Source organism: Eptesicus fuscus, chromosome 11 (assembly GCF_027574615.1).
Source record: "Eptesicus fuscus isolate TK198812 chromosome 11, DD_ASM_mEF_20220401, whole genome shotgun sequence".
Taxonomy (NCBI): Eukaryota; Metazoa; Chordata; class Mammalia; order Chiroptera; family Vespertilionidae; genus Eptesicus; species Eptesicus fuscus.
This window is the reverse complement of record NC_072483.1, coordinates 87341716-87360282: the sequence shown is the minus strand read 5'-3', so window position 1 is coordinate 87360282 and position 18567 is coordinate 87341716. Positions and strand designations below refer to the sequence as shown.

The 18567-nt window shown below is 47.3% G+C and overlaps 2 protein-coding genes across 4 annotated transcripts in view; one reads left to right on the top strand and one right to left on the bottom strand.

Annotated features, from left to right (window-relative positions):
• The first annotated feature begins 44 nt into the window (after positions 1-44).
• LOC103290627 (MOB-like protein phocein) overlaps positions 45-18567 on the top strand; it is a 39599-nt gene continuing 21076 nt past the window's right edge. Inside the window, exons 1-4 of one of the 3 annotated variants that reach the window (XM_054723570.1) lie at positions 64-344; positions 899-1063; positions 2043-2132; positions 2229-2400. In XM_054723570.1, coding sequence (XP_054579545.1) covers positions 342-344; positions 899-1063; positions 2043-2132; positions 2229-2279 — 309 coding nt within the window. In that variant the 5' untranslated portion in view covers positions 64-341 and the 3' untranslated portion in view covers positions 2280-2400. Of the gene's footprint in view, positions 345-898; positions 1064-2042; positions 2133-2228; positions 2401-15321; positions 15446-18567 lie in introns of those variants that run through there. The other 2 variants (XM_054723571.1, XM_054723568.1) reach the window with 2 other exon arrangements.
• LOC129150784 (E3 ubiquitin-protein ligase SIAH1-like) lies at positions 10447-14790 on the bottom strand. The gene is given in 3 exon segments (XM_054723489.1): positions 10447-10648; positions 10650-11196; positions 14688-14790. Coding segments are annotated over 3 exon segments (852 nt in total).

The following is an 18567-nucleotide window of genomic DNA, read 5'->3' as shown; positions in this document are numbered from 1 at the left end:
AAGGGCCGCGCTCTCGGTGGGTCAAGGGTTAAGTGGCGTCACTTCCGGGAGGGGGCGCGGGGGAGCGTCCTTTCCCCCGGGGCAGGCGGCCTGGAAAAGCCTAGAAGGAGCTCCGCTGTTCTCCCGCCTCCCGGTCGCCGCGGAAGTGGGCTGCGCCGAGGCCTCGGGGCGAATCGCGGCGCGCGGCGCGGCTGCCGCCCTCCGGGGGGCGGGGCGGCGGGGCGGGCGCCTGCGCGCTGGGCGGCCTCGGGCTCACGTGGTGACCGGCGGCGACTGCGGCTCTCTCCTTGCGGCCGCGGCGCGACAGCGGAGCACAGGCGGCGGCGGCGGCGGTCGGAGTCATGGTGAGACCCGCGTGGGCACCGGCCGGCCCGGGGCGTGGGCAGCCCGGCCGGTTCTCGTTGGCAGCGGGAAGGAGTCACTCAGGGACCCGCACCTGCCCGAAGCCTGGGGTCGCCGGCCCCCCCGACCTTTCCCTCCGCCCAGGGCTCTTTGCACGCGCGTGTGCCGCGGGCGTGGGGCGTGGGGCCTCGGGGGGCGGGAGCCGGGACGGCCGCGCGGCCGCCCACCCGCTCTCCCCTGCAGGGCCTTCGTAGGTGGGCAGTGTCGGGCAGAAAGCATGGCCTGGGGCGGCGAGGTGGACTTCAGTGTCTGCTGCAGAGGTCCTGAGCCGGGAGGGGACACATTTGACCTTGGAACAAACGGAGGTTGCCTTGTAGAGCTGGTCTGGCTGATGACCCTGCAGAGGGGATGGGGCCTGGACGGGGCCTGGACAGCGGGACAGTCGGTGGGCTTCCTGCGCGCTCTCCGGGACCACGCGGCGCGTTGGCCGTGGCATTGCCCGCGCGCAGCATCGTGGCGTGCTGTGGTTTCAGACCCGGCCTCTCTCTCCCTCCAGGCAGGACAGGCCTTTAGGAAGTTCCTCCCCCTCTTCGACCGAGTCCTGGTGGAGAGGAGCGCCGCGGAAACGGTCACCAAAGGAGGCATCATGCTTCCAGAAAAGGCTCAAGGGAAAGTATTGCAAGCCACAGTGGTCGCTGTTGGATCGGGCTCCAAAGGAAAGGTAAGCGGGAGCCACGTTGGAACTATTTTTTTATGTGAAGTGGAAGGAAAAAAATAATTCTTGGTTGTTATTAAAAGTAGCCTTTTTAAGTAGCTTGTGTTGTTTTCGGGTCGTTTCCTTAAGTTCAGTCACGTCTGATCTGGCCCTTTAATGAAAATGATTGTAAAATGAGATTGCTCGTTTTATGTAGAGAGTTCGAGAATATGAAAACAAAATGATGCTTTAATATTGCTGAAGGAGGGCTTTTATTTAAGAATCGGTCTCATCTCTAACTCTGAAATTGCCCTGCCTAACCCACTAACCACCTTTTTACCTTCCTTGGCTCACCTGTGAAACTAACAGGTTGGACTGTTCCTTCCAGGTATCCTCCAGTTAACGGGTTAGATCTCAGGCCTCCCCAAGGGTCACCCAGAATACACAAATCATGCCCTTGGGGTCAAATATGTGAACTGCATTGTTGCAAGTTGCCTCCAAGAAAGTTCTAGCAAGGAGCCAGGAATAGGAAGCCCTGTGCTTCAGTCCCTCTCTCCAGATCTGTTTTTGACAAAAGGAAATTGAATCCCAAAAGCAGTATGTTCCAACTCAGGACATTTTTCTTACATTTTTGAATGCTGACTTAAACATGAGCGTGTATATATACATGGTTTTAAAAACTGGCTTATTTCAAACGGTCCATAGGTTATGTTAATATTTACCCATTAAAAAATTAGCTCAAGTTAGCTTTTTCCCTGTGTAACTTCTTGAACTTTTACACTGAAATCAGGTTTTAGTTTAAGCCACCGTGTGGGCATTGTTTCAAAATGTAACTAACTCTCCAGCGATACTTGGCTTGAAGAAACTACAGTTGTAGATATATCACTTCACTACCAAGTCCTTTTTCAACAGTGGGTTTGAGTGAGCACATTTGATTAACCACAGTTCGGTGTGAGTGTTCGGTGAGCCACATGGCTTTGCTAATGCATATCCTTATTTCCTTAAGGGTGGAGAGGTTCAGCCTGTTAGCGTGAAGGTTGGAGATAAAGTTCTCCTCCCAGAATATGGCGGCACCAAAGTAGTTATAGACGACAAGGTGTGTAAACTTAATATATTTCCTTAAAAACTTAGTAATTTAAAAAAGTTACATGTTTGCTATTTTTTTCTTAACTAATGGTTTCTCTATTTGCAGGACTATTTCTTATTTAGAGATGGTGACATTCTTGGAAAGTATGTAGACTGAAATAAATCACTATTGAACTGGCATCATGTGAAGCTGCCCATTCCATTGAAGTTCTGAAATCTTTCATCATGTAAATAATTTCCGTGTCTCTTTTATAATAAACTAATGATATCCAAACTGATGACATCCAGTGTCTCTTAAAATTTAGTTTCACTGTACTGATATAAACATTTCCAAATAAAAATATATAAATAAATGGTTTTAGGGTTCTCTAGTTTATGCTTTTTTTTTTTTCTTAAGTAACCTGCAGAGAATTCTGGGAAGGCTTCAATTTTCACATTGAATTTAGCCTTACTGCATAAATATTTGCTACTGATACAAAGCCATGGATTTACAGTTACATTTCTTTGAGAGGCAATAGGCACTTATTTGAGATGCGAAAGAACAGAATCCATTGACATAAACATCCCAACCTATAAGAGTTGATACTCCCAGAATGGTGGTTTGCAGGTTTTTTTTAATGCATTGGAGAGGAAGGAAGATTACATGCAGGTGGGAGAAGGCAAGATGGGGATTGGATTACAGAATAGTTAAGGCTGGCCTTGAGGTTGAGGGTGGTTGGCTTTAGAGGGGAGTTTGAAAAGAAGCATTTCAAAGGTGTGTGGACCTATTTAGATGCACACAAACAAGACAGGGTTTGCTTAGGCAAAGATAAGCCTTTTTCCTACTATCTGCCTGGGTTGTGACTAGCCACCTTGACCTGCCCAGTTAGGAATTTATGATCAGATCACCCTGTGAGATTTGCCATAGAACCACTATTCTGTCCACAAAGCTGCTGTACACCCATTCAGACAAACCCAAATGGTGTTCCAAAAGAAGGTGAACAGTTGAACAGAAGAAATTTCTGCAGGTGCAGGTAAGCTAACTGATGCTAATTCTAAAGAATGTTAGTGGGGTATGATGTCTGCTTTTTGGTAGCTTTCCAAACAATTTGGAATAAAAACTGCTTTGGGCCCAGTACAAAGATTAATTTCCCCACTTGGAACATTCTAAAGGGTTGAAGAGTAAGATGTAAGGCAGTTCCCCTGTGATGGCAGCTTCAACCTCTAAAAGTACCTCCGTTTGTATTTTCACAATGTTACGGTCTAGTGAGGTGAGCTGGGGAGGGCACTGCCACACAGTCATTTAGGGTCCCAGACTACCTAGGAGCCCAGCTGTCCTGGGGCGGTTGGAGCCACTGCATAGAGGAGGCGTTTATGGTCCAGGTCGAGAACTTCATCCCTCACTAGTGTTAGGAGATTCCAGAGTGGTGTAAAATTTCACTCCTGGGAGAGGCTGAACCATGAAAATGTCTAAGAAACATTTTTTTTAATATATTTTATTGATTTTTTACAGAGAGGAAGAGAGAGGGATAGAGAGCCAGAAACATCGATGAGAGAGAAACATCGATCAAATGCCTCTTGCACACCCCCTACTAGGGATGTGCCCGCAACCAAGGTACATGCCTTGACCGGAATCGAACCCGGGACCCTTGAGTCCGCAGGCTGACGCTCTATCCACTGAGCCAAACCAGTTTCGGCTAAGAAACATTTTTAAAAAGTAAAGTCAACAGGCCCTGGCCAGATAGCTCACTTGGTTAGAGCCATGGTCCTTCTATGCCAAGGTTGCTGGTTCAATCCCTGGTCAGGGCACATAAAGAAGTAACCAATGAATATAAAAATAAGTGGAATAACAAATCAATGTTTCCCTATCAAAAAAAAAAAATATATATATATATATATATATATACTTTATATATAAAGTCAACTAGCAACCTTAACTATATATAACTATATAACAAGCTTATATTGAACTATAATTCATTTGTGGGATCTAGTGTCATATTTTTAAGTTTTATATTTAGAAAAATTTAATGAACATTTCCAGTTTTTAAATGTTAATACAGGAGGGGGCGGGGAGAACAGGAGTGGGCTGGAAGAGGTTAATGGGGGAAAAAGGAGGACCTGTGTAATACTTTCAACAATAAAGATTAAAAGAAAAAGGCCCTAGCTGGTTTGGCTCAGTGGATAGAGCGCCGGCCTGCGGACTAAAGGGTCCCGGGTTTGATTCCAGTCAAGGGCACATGCCTGGTTGCTGGCTTGATCCCCAGTAGGGGGCGTGCAGGAGGCAACCAATCAATGATTCTCTCTCCCTCTCTCTTCCTCTCTGAAATCAATAATAATAAAATACATGATTAAAGATTAAAAGAAAAAGGTTAATACTACCACATAATTAATTTACTTGGCCAAAAAAATCCGAGGCAAGGTGTATAATAGCAACCAGTGGCTGAGTGCCTTCTGTATGCCGGCATGGGCACTGCTCGATAAAAACTACAGGTAACGCCGAAGCCGGTTTGGCTCAGTGGATAGAGCGTCCGTCTGCGGACTGGAAGGTCCCAGCTTCGATTCCGGTCGGGGGCATGTACTTTGGTTGCGGGCACATCCCCCGGTTGGGGGGTGTGCAGGAGGCAGCTGGTTGATGTCTCTCTCTCATCGATGTTTCTGGCTCTCTATCCCTCTCCCTCTCTGTGAAAAATCAAAATATATATTAAAAAAAAGACACTACAGGTAACACGTCAGGAGCATTTTCTAGGTTCTGGCTACTGTGGCCGGTACTTTGCATGTATCAATTGGTTTAATCTTTCAACAACCCCATGAGCTAGGCTACTATCACTCTCATCTTGTCCATGAGGAAGGTGAGGCACAGAGGGATTAAGTGATAGCCAAGATCACCTAGTAGGAAGCCAGGATTTGGATTTAGGTGGTCAACCCCCAGCTGCTACTGTCTAAAACTTCATCCTCTATGGACTTTGGTACTGTTGTCAGCTAATTCTAAGCACTCGGTACACACTTAAATCCTGGTGGTAACCACTGTGGCATGGGAAGGGTGTGTGTGTGTGTGTGTGTGTGTGTGTGTGTGTGTGTAAATATCTGGCAATTAGTAGGTATCTAATACATAGTTTGTTGAATTTAACAAATAGGAAACTGAGTCACAGAACTGGTTAAATAGCTTGATTTAGCTATAGCAGCTAGGGAGAATTAAGATGTGAACCCAGACAATCCTACTCGAGTTGATTACCACCCCCTAAAATCAGCTACAAGCTATTTCTGTATTGGTGATCAAATTTAAGTTTCTTATAAACTAGTCTGATCACGTCTTAAAAGTTGTGTCCCGAAAAATAAAAAATAAATTAAAAGTTGTGTCCCATATTTTCCTTGTAAAATTGAAATCTAAAGGAAGTTGTAAATGGCATGGAATATGGTCTCAACTTTTGATAATGCTCCTATCAGTAAAGTAGTAAGTGTAGGTATTTGCATTTATGTGCAAGGCGTTCCATGGCATTTGTTATACTGAGGGTTAACTTTTGTTTAGGTACAAGAATTATGATTAAAAGCTCTTTTTACAGCACCCAAGTGGGTCATCAGTTTCCTACGTGCAAAGCTAGATAAAGGGCTTTGCAGATCCTAACCTTGTAAGCTCCGGTTTCGCTCTGTTATCAGTGAGATAGCTGAGTGGGAAGAGATGAAGAAACTTGTTCAAGGCCAAACTTGTTCATGGGGCTGGTAACTTGCAGAGTTAGGAATCCAGGCCAAAGGCCCTGGCTTTCCCATGATCCCCCCAATGTTGCTTTCTGAAGACCCAAGTAAATAAAAGAGTTTGAGATCTAAGATGACAGTTTCCAAATCTTGGTTCATCCAAACCTGGTGTACTTAACATTTCAGAGCTCCATTCATAACCTAAATCAGAAGGATGAGAGAATTTAAAAACTTTTTTTCGTTTTGTTTTTTTGCACCACAGAAGTAGGCCTGTGATGCTTGTTTAGCAGAATTGGTAAAGAAAGAATTTTATGCTGAGATTATATTGGGAATAGGCAAAAAAAAATTGTGACACGAGAAAGGCCAAAAATAAGGGCATTGGGGGCATGGGATCAGATTTCAGAACAATATGTTATGTACTGTTTGTTCAACAGAAAAATAAGAATGATGGTAAAAGGTAAACAAACTAGGTATAATTCTAACTGGAATTTCCATAATATAATTTTTGAGCATTTGCCAGGCCTTGTGCTAGCACTTCACATGTCATCTTGCTCAATTGTAATCATAGCAACCCTGTGAGGCAGATCCTCTTTGCCTCATGGGTGCAAGATGTACAGGGAAGTAGAGGAACTTGTTCAAGGTGACAGAAGTTTTAAGTCATAGGTGGGAATTGAACTCAGGTTTGTCTGCCTTCCACTATTCTACACACACACACAAAAAGGGAAACTGAAAATAAAATTACCCAGGGAACTATTCTATTGTTTCAGAAAATATATGTTACAAAAATATCTTATTTTAAAAAATGGGAAATAGGATTTTTTTTTCATTTTTTTATTTCATTGTGGCAAGAACACTTAATATGAGATCGACCCTCAATAGATTTTTTAAAAAATCCTCACCAGAGGATATTTTTCCATTGCTTTTCAGAGGGAGCAGAAGGGAGAGAGGGAGGAACAGAGAGAGAGAGAAGCATAGATGTGAGAGAGATGCATCGACTGGTTGCCTCTGCACATGCCCCCTGACCGGGGCATTGGAAGCGAACCAGAAACCCAGGCACCTGTCCTTGACCAGGAATTGGATTCGAGACTCTTCAGTGCAAGGGCTGGCACTCTAACCATTGTGCAAAACTGGTCAGGACTACCCTCAATAGATTTTTAACTGTAATATTGTGGATTATAGGCACATTGTTGAACAACAGATATCTAGAACTTTTTCATCTTGCTTAACTGAAACATTATGTCAGTTAATTAACTTTCTGTTCCCTCTCCCCCTTTCTCTAGCAACCATCATTCTACCATTTGCTTCTACGAGTTTGACTACTTTATTTTCTTTTTTAAATATATTTTTTATTGATTTCAGAGAGGAAGGGAGAGGGAGGGAGAGATAGAAATATCAGTGATGAGAGAGAATCATTGGCTCTAGCTGGTTTGGCTCAGTGGATAGAGTGTCAGCCTGTGGACTGAAAGGTCCCAGGTTTGATTCCAGTCAAGGGCACATGCCTGGGTTGCAGGCTTGATCCCCAGTTGGGGGCGTGCAGGAAGCAGCCAGTCAATGATTATCTCTCATCATTGATGTTTCTATCTCTCTCTCCCTCACACTTCCTCTCTGAAATCAATAAAAATTAAAAAAAAAAAAAAAAAAAAAAAAAAAAAAAAACAGCCGAAACCGGTTTGGCTCAGTGGATAGAGCATCGGCCTGCGGACTCAAGGGTCCCAGGTTCGATTCCGGTCAAGGGCATGTACCTTGGTTGCGGGCACATCCCCAGTAGGGGGTGTGCAGGAGGCAGCTGATCGATGTTTCTCTCTCATGTTTCTAACTCTCTATCCCTCTCTCTTCCTCTCTGTAAAAAATCAATAAAATATATTTAAAAAAAAAAAAAAACAGTAAAGAGAGAGAGAGACAGAGAGACAGAGAGAGAGACAGAGAGATTCATGGGTTGGCTGCTTCCTGCACACCCCCCACTGGGGACTGAGCCCACAACCCAGGCATGTGCCCTGACCAGAAATGGAACGGTGACCTCCTGGTACATAGGTTGACACTCTACCACTGAGCCACACCAGTCAGGCAAGAGTTTGACTATTTTAGATACTGACCTCCTGTAAGTGGAATCATGCAGTATTTGACTTATGATTGGCTTTTTTCACTTAGCACAGTGTGCTCAAGGTTCATCCATGTTTTCACATGACAGGGTTTCACATATATTCCCCCTAAAATGTATACACACTTTAACAGCTGATAGCTCAATTTTGAAAATGAAATGTATTTTAATAGAAACTGCCATTATAATTATTCAGTGTGTATACATTTTTGGGGACACAATATATATATTGGTTTACTGTTGACTTATCTATATATATAAAAAGCCAGCAACCATAACACAGTAATGACCATAACAACTGGTCGCTATGACGCCCACTGTGGCCAGCAAACCAGCCCCATCAGGCACATATGTCTCCTTTTTTCCCCATTGACCCAAGAGCTCTCTGTGTGGTTAGCTGAGGCTGATCCCTGGCCAGCATTGCAGCTTTACTTATTCCTCTGCTCAAACCTGCTCTTTTCCCATTCTTCCCAGTTTCTGTTCTCAAAAGTATCCTTTAGTAAGTACTGCCCACTACCGGACTCTCCCACCTGGATCAGGGGCAGGGCCGGTTGGCCAAATGCCCCACTCCCTTCCCCCTGGCCAGCCCCGCCCCCCATCGGCCCGCCCCTGATCACCCCCCCACCCCAATAGGATGGCCAACCTCCTGAAGCCCCTCCCCCTGCTTGGCCCCTCCCCAGACCACTGGCCCCCCTCATTAGCACCCCCCACCCCACTCAGGGGTGGGGCTGGCTGGATCACCACCAACAGCCCCTCCCCATGGCCATCCCCACCCCCAATCAGCCTCCCAACCCCAATTGGGGGTGGGGCCCGCCAGCCAATCACCTGCAGCCAATTCCCCCAACCGGGTCTGCCCTGTCATCTCCTCCTCTCGACAGGCCCAGCCCCAATCCGCCCTGATTGGGGGCAGGCTGGCCAGACCCCACCAGTGCATGAATTTGTGCACTGGGCCTCTAGTCTATATAATAAAAGCCTAAGCGACCAATATGGTGGAACGATCGGTTGCTATGATGTGCACTGACCACCAGGGGGCAGATGCTGTGCATTGACCACCAGGGGGCAGACACTCAATGCAGGAGCTGCCCCCTGGTGGTCAGTGCACTCCCACAGGAGGAGCACTGCTCCGCCAGAAGCTGGCCTCATGGCTGGCAAGCACAGCAGTGGTGGCGGGAGCCTCTCCTGGCTCTGCGGCAGCACTAAGGAAGGAGCAGCGAACGGTAAGGAGTGAGGGGTCCCAGACTGCGAGAGGGATGTCTGACTGCCAGTATAGGCCCGATCCCTGTGGAGAGTGGGCCTAAGCCAGCAGGTCAACATCCCCTGAGGGGTCCCGGACTGCGAGAGGGATGTCTGACTGCTGGCATAGGCCTCATCCCCGCAGGGAGCGGGCCTAAGCTGGCAGTCGGACATCCCTCGAGGGGTCCTGGACTGCGAGAGGACGCAGGCCGGGCTAAAGGACCCACCCCCCAGTGCACGAAATTCGTGCACTGGGCCTCTAGTTTTAAATATATTAGTATTACTATGTGATAGGCAGTTAGATATGAGCAGAGCAAGGAGCATGGGTCAAGTACAGAAGGTCACCAGGGTGGAAAGCCCCGGGTGCCAGGGGCAACATGGGAAAACAAGACCTTTTCTCCAGGAAAACCTTTCTTTCCCAGCATATTGGTGGTCATGTGGTTTAGACCTGACCTTTCATATCACTGGTCATTCAGTTCAGATCACCCCCCCTCCCACCTGCCATGTTGCTAGTCATGTGGGTTAGACCCTTAGAGGGGGAACCAACAAGGAGGCCAGAAAATAGCCCCTCAGCATGAAGCCCCCAAGACAATGAGATTTGGACCGACATCAAATACATCTGGACCTCAGCTGTGTTTCAGCTCCAGGCCCAGAAAAGCAGCAAAACCAAATAAGCCACGCCATGGCTGACGTCAGGACCAGCTGCACTGACTAATGACCCCCTGTCCTGGTGTGGACCAATCAGTGATCAACACTGATCCTGAAAGGGCACACCTGGAAAGCTGATACCCATTCTCTCGGGATCCTCTCCCGAGGCCTCCAGACACTCTCCAGGAGAACCCAGCGTGGCCATCTTTCAGGAACACTCGGGGGCCTTTCTCCACCCGCTTCATCCAGGTGCCGTTTCCTCGCCTCTCTCTTTTTCCTGAGCTCCAAGGGCCCTTCTGTGGCCTGCGAAAGTTGTTCTCCGAAGCCCATTCCTTCTACCTCTGTGACTTCCTACAAAGAAAGGGGAGAGTGTTGAGTCTTGCCTCTGAAGTCTTTCTTAGCCAGAGCTCAGGTAGGGAGGTGGCTGAACCAAGGTCTGGCCTGACTCCCCCACCTCACTCTCATCACTCGGTGCTGGTTAGCGCCGCCATAATAACTACGTGCAACTGTCTCCTGTAGTTGACAGCCTTTCCTTTTATTTACCTTCCTGCGACCAGCTCCACCTCCAGAACGTGACAGGTGGGCAGGCAGAAGGTTACCTATTCTCCGTGAAACCGTGAAACCGAATGCAAGGTTTTTTAGACACTGGCCGGGACCATGCTGGATGGCCATCTCAGCGCGGGGAAATAGTCACATGGATGCCCAGATTGCCGTTCTCTGCAAAAAGAGGTGCGATCCTGGTGTCGAAGATGAGACGGTCGCTGCTCAGAATGGCTCTCGCGATTCCCTCATGAATCGACCCAGGGGTGTCTTCCCAAGTCATGCGCCGCCGGTGGCCACTGAACTCCAGCCGATAAGCAAACTTCTCCGCCTGCCGGCGTCCCCATCAGCTGCACGAGGGCGAAGAACCGCTGGTGCCCGGCGCACTTGTCCTGCTTCTCCAGGACCAGCAGGAAGTGGCAGCCGTAGCGGGACTGCAGCATCACCCAGTCCACGGCCCGGGGCAGGTGGATGTCCGAGGCGAGGAAGACGATGTCCTCCCCTTGCAGGGCGGTGACGGCCTGGTGCTGGCGCATCAGGTGGGGCGTCACGGCGTCCAGCGAGCCTTGCCACCGGCAGGCCGCGCCGGGGCACGGGCAGGCGCACCGCCGGAGCGCGCACAGCTCCTCGTGGTCCGCCTTCTGCGTGGGCGCCAGGGCCCTCTCGCAGCCCGAGCCGGCGTGCTTGCACGGGAAGAGGACGGAGTTGGCCACTTTCTCCGTGGCCAGGCTGCGGATGGACCCCCGGGGGCCCCGGCAGGTGGGACAGCAGGTGAGCTTCGGCCGGCAGCTGCTGCAGACCAGGTGGCCGCTCTGGCACTGCAGCGCGGGCGGCACTCGGGGCACTCGAAGAGGCCGGCCAGGTCTAATACTTTTGGTATTTCCTCAAGAGCAAGAAAATCTTTCCCCAAAGTGCTCCATCAGATATCCTTTCATATCTCTTTAGGCTAAATTGAAGTCACATGCTTATTCTTTAAGAAACAAACGAACTGATTTTAGAGGGAGTGAGAGAGAGACTATTGGTCTAAGCCAGTGGTTTTCAAGCTGATATACAAGCTGAGAAACATGAATAAGAAGTATAAGCTCCTTTCCTCAAAGAATAAACATGTCCCTAGTCAGAGAGCTCAATTGGTTAGAGTGTCATCCCCATATACCAAAGATGTGGGTCCAAACCCTGGGCAGGGCATATACCAGAATCAACCACCAAATGCATAAATAAGTGGAACAATAAATTGATATTTCTCTCTCTCTCTCTCTCTCTCTTTTTGAAATTCCTTATGCTACTTTGGATTTATAAAATATTTTCTTCTAAAACTCTTAAGAGACTTCCAGGAATATTTACTTTTATATTTGCTTTCATACTCTAAGACAGTGGTTCTCAACCTTTCTAATGCCACGACCCTTTAATACAGTTCCTCATGTTGTGGTGACCCCCAACCATAAAATTATTTTCGTTGCTACTTCATAACTGTAATTTTGCTACTGTTATGAATCGTAATGTCTAGAGCTGATGGTTTTAGGCTCTAGAACCGCCAGCAGGGTTGCCTAAGACCATCGGAAAACACAGATATTTACATTACGATTAACAGTAGCAAAATTACAGTTATGAAGTAGCAACGAAAATAATGTTATGGTTGGGGGTCACCACAACATGAGGAACTGTATTAAAGGGTCGCGGCATTAGGAAGGTTGAGAACCACTGCTCTAAGAGGTAGAGAGAAAGAACCGCTGTGCAATATTTTCATTAAAAAAAAAAAAAGAAGAAAAGAAACTTTTATCCCTGACCAGGTAGATCAGTTGGCTAGAGCGTCGTCCCAGAACACCAAGGTTGTGGGTTCGATCTCTGGTTAGGGCACATGCCAGAATCAATCAAGTGGGGGCATCGGTAAACCCTGGGTGCTCGAGGGTTTGCTGAAATGATCGCCATTGTGCAAGCTGGGTCAGCCCAAGTGGAACAATACATTGATGTTCCTCTCTCTCCCTCCCCCTCTCTCTAAAATCAATTAAATTTTTTTAATAAAAAAAGGAAACTTATTTGATAGCTTGTTCAAAGTCTTTGGTCAACAGGCAAGACCATCTAGATTTTCTAGTCCCAGCCCAGAGTTATTTTAAATTTTCTATATTGCCTTTGGGAACTCTCCTCCTCCTTTAACCAAAATATTCCAGTTTTCACATTATTACATGTAGCTTATTATTGCTCATGCTCTGTTTTTCTTTTTCTTCTCCCCCCTCCCAATGAACCCTGGTTATAAAAAGATTTTTGCTTAAAGGTCATAATCTGCAGACACAGAGGAAGTAAAATGTGAAGGTTATGAGCTAGAGATATTTCAACCCTAAAGAACAAGGTTTTTCCTCTGAACAAGGCCAGAGTTGACATCGCATGAAACTTTTTGGACTTTTCAAAGAGACGAATGTGTACTTTGTTTCTGAATTAAAAAGCTAACTTATTCCTTTTTTCTCTTGTTCTTATCAGATGCACTGAAACAGTATAACAAATATGGACGTAAGAAAATATTAAGGTGAGCCCCTCGACTATGGGTACCTGATATTTACTGCTCAGAGGCACAGAACATGAGAAATTTTTTTAAAAATATATTTTATTGATTTTTTACAGAGAGGAAAGGAGAGGGATAGAGAGCTAGAAACATCGATGAGAGAGAAACATCGACCAGCTGCCTCCTGCACACTCCCTACTGGGGATGTGCCCGCAACCAATGTACATGCCCTTGACCTGAATCGAACCTGGGACCTTTCAGTCCGCAGACCGACGCTCTATCCACTGAGCCAAACCGGTTTCGGCCAGAACATGAGAAATTTTAACTTAATCCTTGGAGATGGGTTGTCCACAGACCTACTTAGGACTCTGCTCCTCACACTCACCCCATGTCTCTTAGGGAGATAACATTTGGGTGTGACTTGTCACTGTATCTAGTAAGAGAACTGGTGATTTGCACATGTCCCATTGCTAGACACTAAGCAATTTCTGATTACGGACTGGGTCTTTGCATTCTCCTACTTCAGTGCTGAATACATAGTGGGGATCCTATATAATAAAGAGGAAATGTGCTAATTGACCATCACACCCTCACAAAGGTGGCGGTGCCCACAGCCAATAAGGAGGGAATATGCTAATTGACTGTCACGCCCTCAAAAGATGGCAGTGCCCACAGCCACAAGATGGAGGCGCCCAGTCCCCTCAGCCCCGCCGGGGCAGCAGGCGTGCGGCACGGCTGGGCCCACCCCGCACACCTGCCTCCAGTGTCCCCCAGTCCCCTCAGCCCCCAGCTGCCCAGCTGACGCCCGAGGTATAGGCAAGCCTTGGATGGCAGCTGCCCAGCCACCCAGGACTGGCCTGAGGCTCAGGCAAGTCTCAGATGGTGGCTGCCCAGCTGCCCAGGGCAGGCCCGAGGCTCAGGTAACCAGGGCCGGCCAAAGCTCGCGCTGCCAGCAGTAGCAGCAGCAGAGGTGTGATGGGGGTGTCACCTTCCCCTGATGGCTGGGTCACCTCCCACCCCTGAGGGCTCCTGACTGTGAGAGGGGGCAGGCTGGGCTGAGGGACGCCCCCTCCAGTGCATGAATTTTCATGCATCGGGCCTCTAGTTAATAAATATTTGTTGAATGAATAAACCTTTTGTATCTAGAAGATGGTGATGAAATTAAGAATTAAGTCTTGCCGAAACCGGTTTGGCTCAGTGGATAGAGCGTCGGCCTGAGGACTCAAGGGTCCCAGGTTTGATTCTGGTCAAGGGCATGTACCTTGGTTGCAGGCACATCCCCAGTAGGGGGGGTGCAGGAGGTGGCAGATCGATGCTTCTCTCTCATCGATGTTTCTAATTCTCTATCCCTCTCTCTTCCTCTCTGTAAAAAATCAATAAAATATATTAAAAAAAAAAAAGAATTAAGTCTTTGCTCTTGAAAAGTTACCAGTCTATACATCTTCAATAAAACAGTAATCTTACTTAAGGCAAACCAACTTCCTATTGTTAAAACTCTCTGAGCCCATGTTCCAAGTATCTGACAGTTATTCAGTTTTGCACACACTCAGTTTAACCCACCTCTCCTCCGGTCCTCACACCTTCGGATGATGTCTGTGACATGGTTCTCTCTGCATTCTCAATATACCTTTTCGTGTATTTGATAAGATATCTGATGTTTTCTTCTCTTGGAAATCACCCTACTGCATGCACTCTTCACCCACTGTATTCCCATGAGGCATCTATCCTAAAGGCCTCTCTCATCTCAGATCAAAGATTTAAGGTTTCTAAGCAGGGAACAAAAAAAGCTTGCCCAAACTGCCATGATTTCATGACTAAAGAGAACACTTAAAACTTGCAACAAAGAACATTTGACATCCTGTAAGATGTACAACTCCCACCAAGGGGCATTCGGTTGCTCCTCCAGCTTTCTGGCTTGCAACACGAGCTGATTTTGTCTAAGGCTCCATACCAGATGTCCACTGGGTCTCGGATCATTGGCATCTGGGGCCTTGACGCAAACGAACTTGTCATTGAACAAGTCCTTGGCTTTGAAGACGGCGGAGGGTGGAAACATCCTTGGACACGCTGAGCCCCAGTGCAGTCTGATCTGAGAGTGGGTCGATTTCATGCAGGGTCTTTGGAGTTCCAACAGGGTGTCGGCCCGTTTTCCACTTTGCATGCCTAGGGGGATTTCGGGACAGAGTTATGCTTCCGTAGGCATGTGTTAGCGCAAGGTTTACTCAAACAGTCGCCCTCGTTCAAGCTCGGTCCGACTAATGGAACTAACGTAAGCCCGAGGAGACGCGCTCCTGCCCGCAGCGCCGGCCTCCCCACCGCTCTGGGTCCCCCCGCCGCCCCCTCGCCGCCCCCGCGGGGCAGCCGCCGGCTGTTCCTCCTTCTAACCGCCTCCCGCCGCCAGCCGGCCCTTTCCGGGCCTCCTCCCCGCCCTCCCGCCCTGCCCCGCGCGGATCGCGCTGTTCCGCCAGGCACCGCCCCTCCCCGGCTCCCGTACTCGGGGCGCCGCTCGGCCCCGCCCCCCGCGCAGGCAGCGTCCCCACATCCGGGTACCGACTCCAGCCGCCCAGACTCTGGCACTATGGTCATGGCGGAGGGGACGGCAGTGCTGAGGCGGAACAGGCCGGGCACCAAGGCGCAGGTACCGTCTTTGCACCTTTCCTGCGGGGGGGCTCTCGGCGCCGAGCGGCGCCGCGGCTGGAAGTCGGCGGCCCCCGAGAGGAGGTGGGGCCGGGGCGCGGGCCGGGGCCCGGGTGCCGGGCCTGCTCTTCCGGAGCCGCAGCCCCTGGGTCTGGCTGCGCCGCGGCGGCCCGCGAGGCCTGCGGAGCCCCTTTCGGAGGGTGGGCGTGAGCGGCGGGCGGGGGTCGCCGAGGCCCGGGGCTGGGAACCTGTCAGGAGGTTCCGCTGGTGCTGGCCTCTCCCCTGAACCCCAGTTGACCTGCGTCGGAGCGGCGCCGCCGGCCAGGGGGACACCTCCGGGCTTTCGGGAGGGTCGGGGCTGCCAGGGAGGGAGGGCGTGTGAACGCAGCCTTCCTCGTCCTGGCGTCCAGGTCCTACCTGGTGTAGGGTCCTACCTGGTGTAGGGTCCTACCTGGCGGTCCTACCTGGTGTATGGTCCTACCTGGTGTATGGTCCTACCTGGCGGTCCTACCTGGCGTCTAGCGTCCAGGTCCTACCTGGTGTAAGGTCCTACCTGGCGGTCCTACCTGGTGTATGGTCCTACCTGGCGACTACTAGGTCCTACCTGGCGGTGACGTTCCTGCCCGGCCTCCCCGGTCCAGCTGGTGTAGCCGGATCCGGGTGGCATCCTTGACTCTGCGCCTCCTCCTGCTGTTTGCCTTTGGCTACCGCTCTCTGCAGCTGTTCTCTGGTCCAGCAAGTTCTCATCCTCGGGCTGCGACTCGTCAGGGATCATTCCTTGTGAATTTCCTTGTGGTTACGGGTGAAGCACAGGGAATGAACTGATGATCATTTTATTCGCTTTCCGTAGGGCCATAGTTGGGTGAGTTGGTGCTTATTTAGGTCTTGGTTCTTGGGATTTGCAAAAGAGGGATGCCTCACCTTCTCTAAAAAAACCCAAATAGGCATTTAGACTTCATCTGACGAATCTGCCAGCCGAAATGGCTTGCTCTTGAGTAGATGCTCTAAAATTAGAAGAGGTGTGTTAAAATGAAATTTTAAAGAAAAAGGTGGTACAAGTGAAAACAACAACAGCAAAACAACACAGAAACCCATAGAGCTGTGACCCTGTCCCGGAGAATAGCTTTTGGTAGCTTGCACAGAATTTGGGAAAGGGAGTCCTTGCGAAGGAATCTTTGAGATCCAGACACCTGCCCAGATGCATGTTACAGATATGAAAACCGCAGCCCCGAGAATCCACTGCGTTTGCTCAAGGTTCCATAGCTTTGCATTCTTAGTGCACTGGTAACTTTTTCTCTTTAAACAAGTTGCTTCTAGGATTGACTTTTAGAGACTTTGGTTTGAAAGTCCTTATTAGAGTCACATTAAGCTATCAGTTGCTCTGGCAGTTTCGTTGTCATATTACTGGACATTTTAAAAATATATATATTTTATTGATTTTTACAGAGAGGAAGGGAGAGGGACAGAGAGTTAGAAACATCAATGAGAGAGAAACACTGATCAGCTGCCTCCTGCACACCCCCTACTGGGGATGTGCCCTTGACCGGAATCGAACCCCGGGACCTTTCAGTACACAGGCCCACGCTCTATCCACTGAGCCAAACCAGTTTCGGCTACTGGACATTTTTATTTAGGCTTTTTACCCTTTCCAAAATTTCTTTACCTACAAATACTCTCTTAGATATCTTTACTTCTTATCCTGTGGAAACATTGTTTTTTCTTTTATTAAATGATCAACTTTTATATTTTGTATTAAAAAAATAAGAAGTGAACTCACATTCTGATCATTGTCATCCATTTGTATTTACTCAAAAGTTATGAAGTTTGAAAGGAAAGAAAATAATATATTTTAAATTAATGTAATACATCTATCTGCTATGAGTAAGTCATATATAAGAAAGCTCCTTTTGCTTTTTCCATGCTGTCATAGATCAAGGTTGTTAAATAAAATGTGGCAGAAAAGATTAGGGTTAAAAAAAAAAAAAAGACTGCTTACACAGCATGCTGGCTTGTCACATTAATTTCCTTCAGTGAAATGAGTCTATTCCAACATGACTTATTTAGAGCTATCAGAGTAGTGGAGTATCTTCCTACTTTTTTTAAGATTGGTTAGAATGGGAATTGGCACATAGTTGGTTTTCAATAAATGTTTGTTGACTGAATTAGATGAGAACATTCATTAAACCGGATTTTTGGTTCCTCCTTTCAGTGTTTAAAGTATATCACAGGTGTGATGAGGCAGAATATTTAATTCCCAGTTAACTTTTTTTACATCTTTTCTGTATATTACTATGTGTTTTCTAACATTTTAATAACAAATGTTATACAAACTAAAACATTTAAAGGCAAGTATATGCAGAGTGTATTGATAGAAACATTTTTTGAGTATGAATCATATAGGAAGAATTTTAAAATTAATCTTTAATACTATTTAGATGATGTCTAGGAAAAGACATCCTGGAATAATTTCCAGAAAGTTTTCTAAAATTTCATAACAATTAAAAATAAAGTTAGTTCATTTTCATTAATATAGGGAAACTATTTTAAAAAGTGAACAGTCTAAGACACTTACAAAGGTATACCCATCACCTACCTTCAGAACGAAAACATTACTAATATAGTTGAATGCCTATGTATTACATTCTCTATCTTCTACCCACTCCTCCCAACCGATAATGGTGATCATCCTTTTTCTTTATACTTGTGTTATATATGCATTATATCCATAAGCATGCTTTAGACTTTCTTAAACTTTTTTCATGTGGTATCATACACTGTATTCTTTAATTTGCTCCAATTTTTGCTCAAAGTCTTTGGAGACTTATCTATGTTGATTGATACTTATCCATGTTTACCTATAGGGTATAGATAATTTGTTTACAACTACTTTCTCCCCTATTTTTACCTCAGAGACATTTATTGAATACCTACTATGTATTAGGCATTGTGCTACTACAAAGGATGCATAGGTAAATTTTGCTGAAAAATCAAATGGAAAGGTTCTTAATCATTTAGGGAAATGTTTATGAACTGGATTATTTACAGAGGAATTCAGAACCAATGCAAGATGATCCACAAAAATATCCCCCTTATGAGAAGGCTGTTCTATTTGGTGGCTGTTCT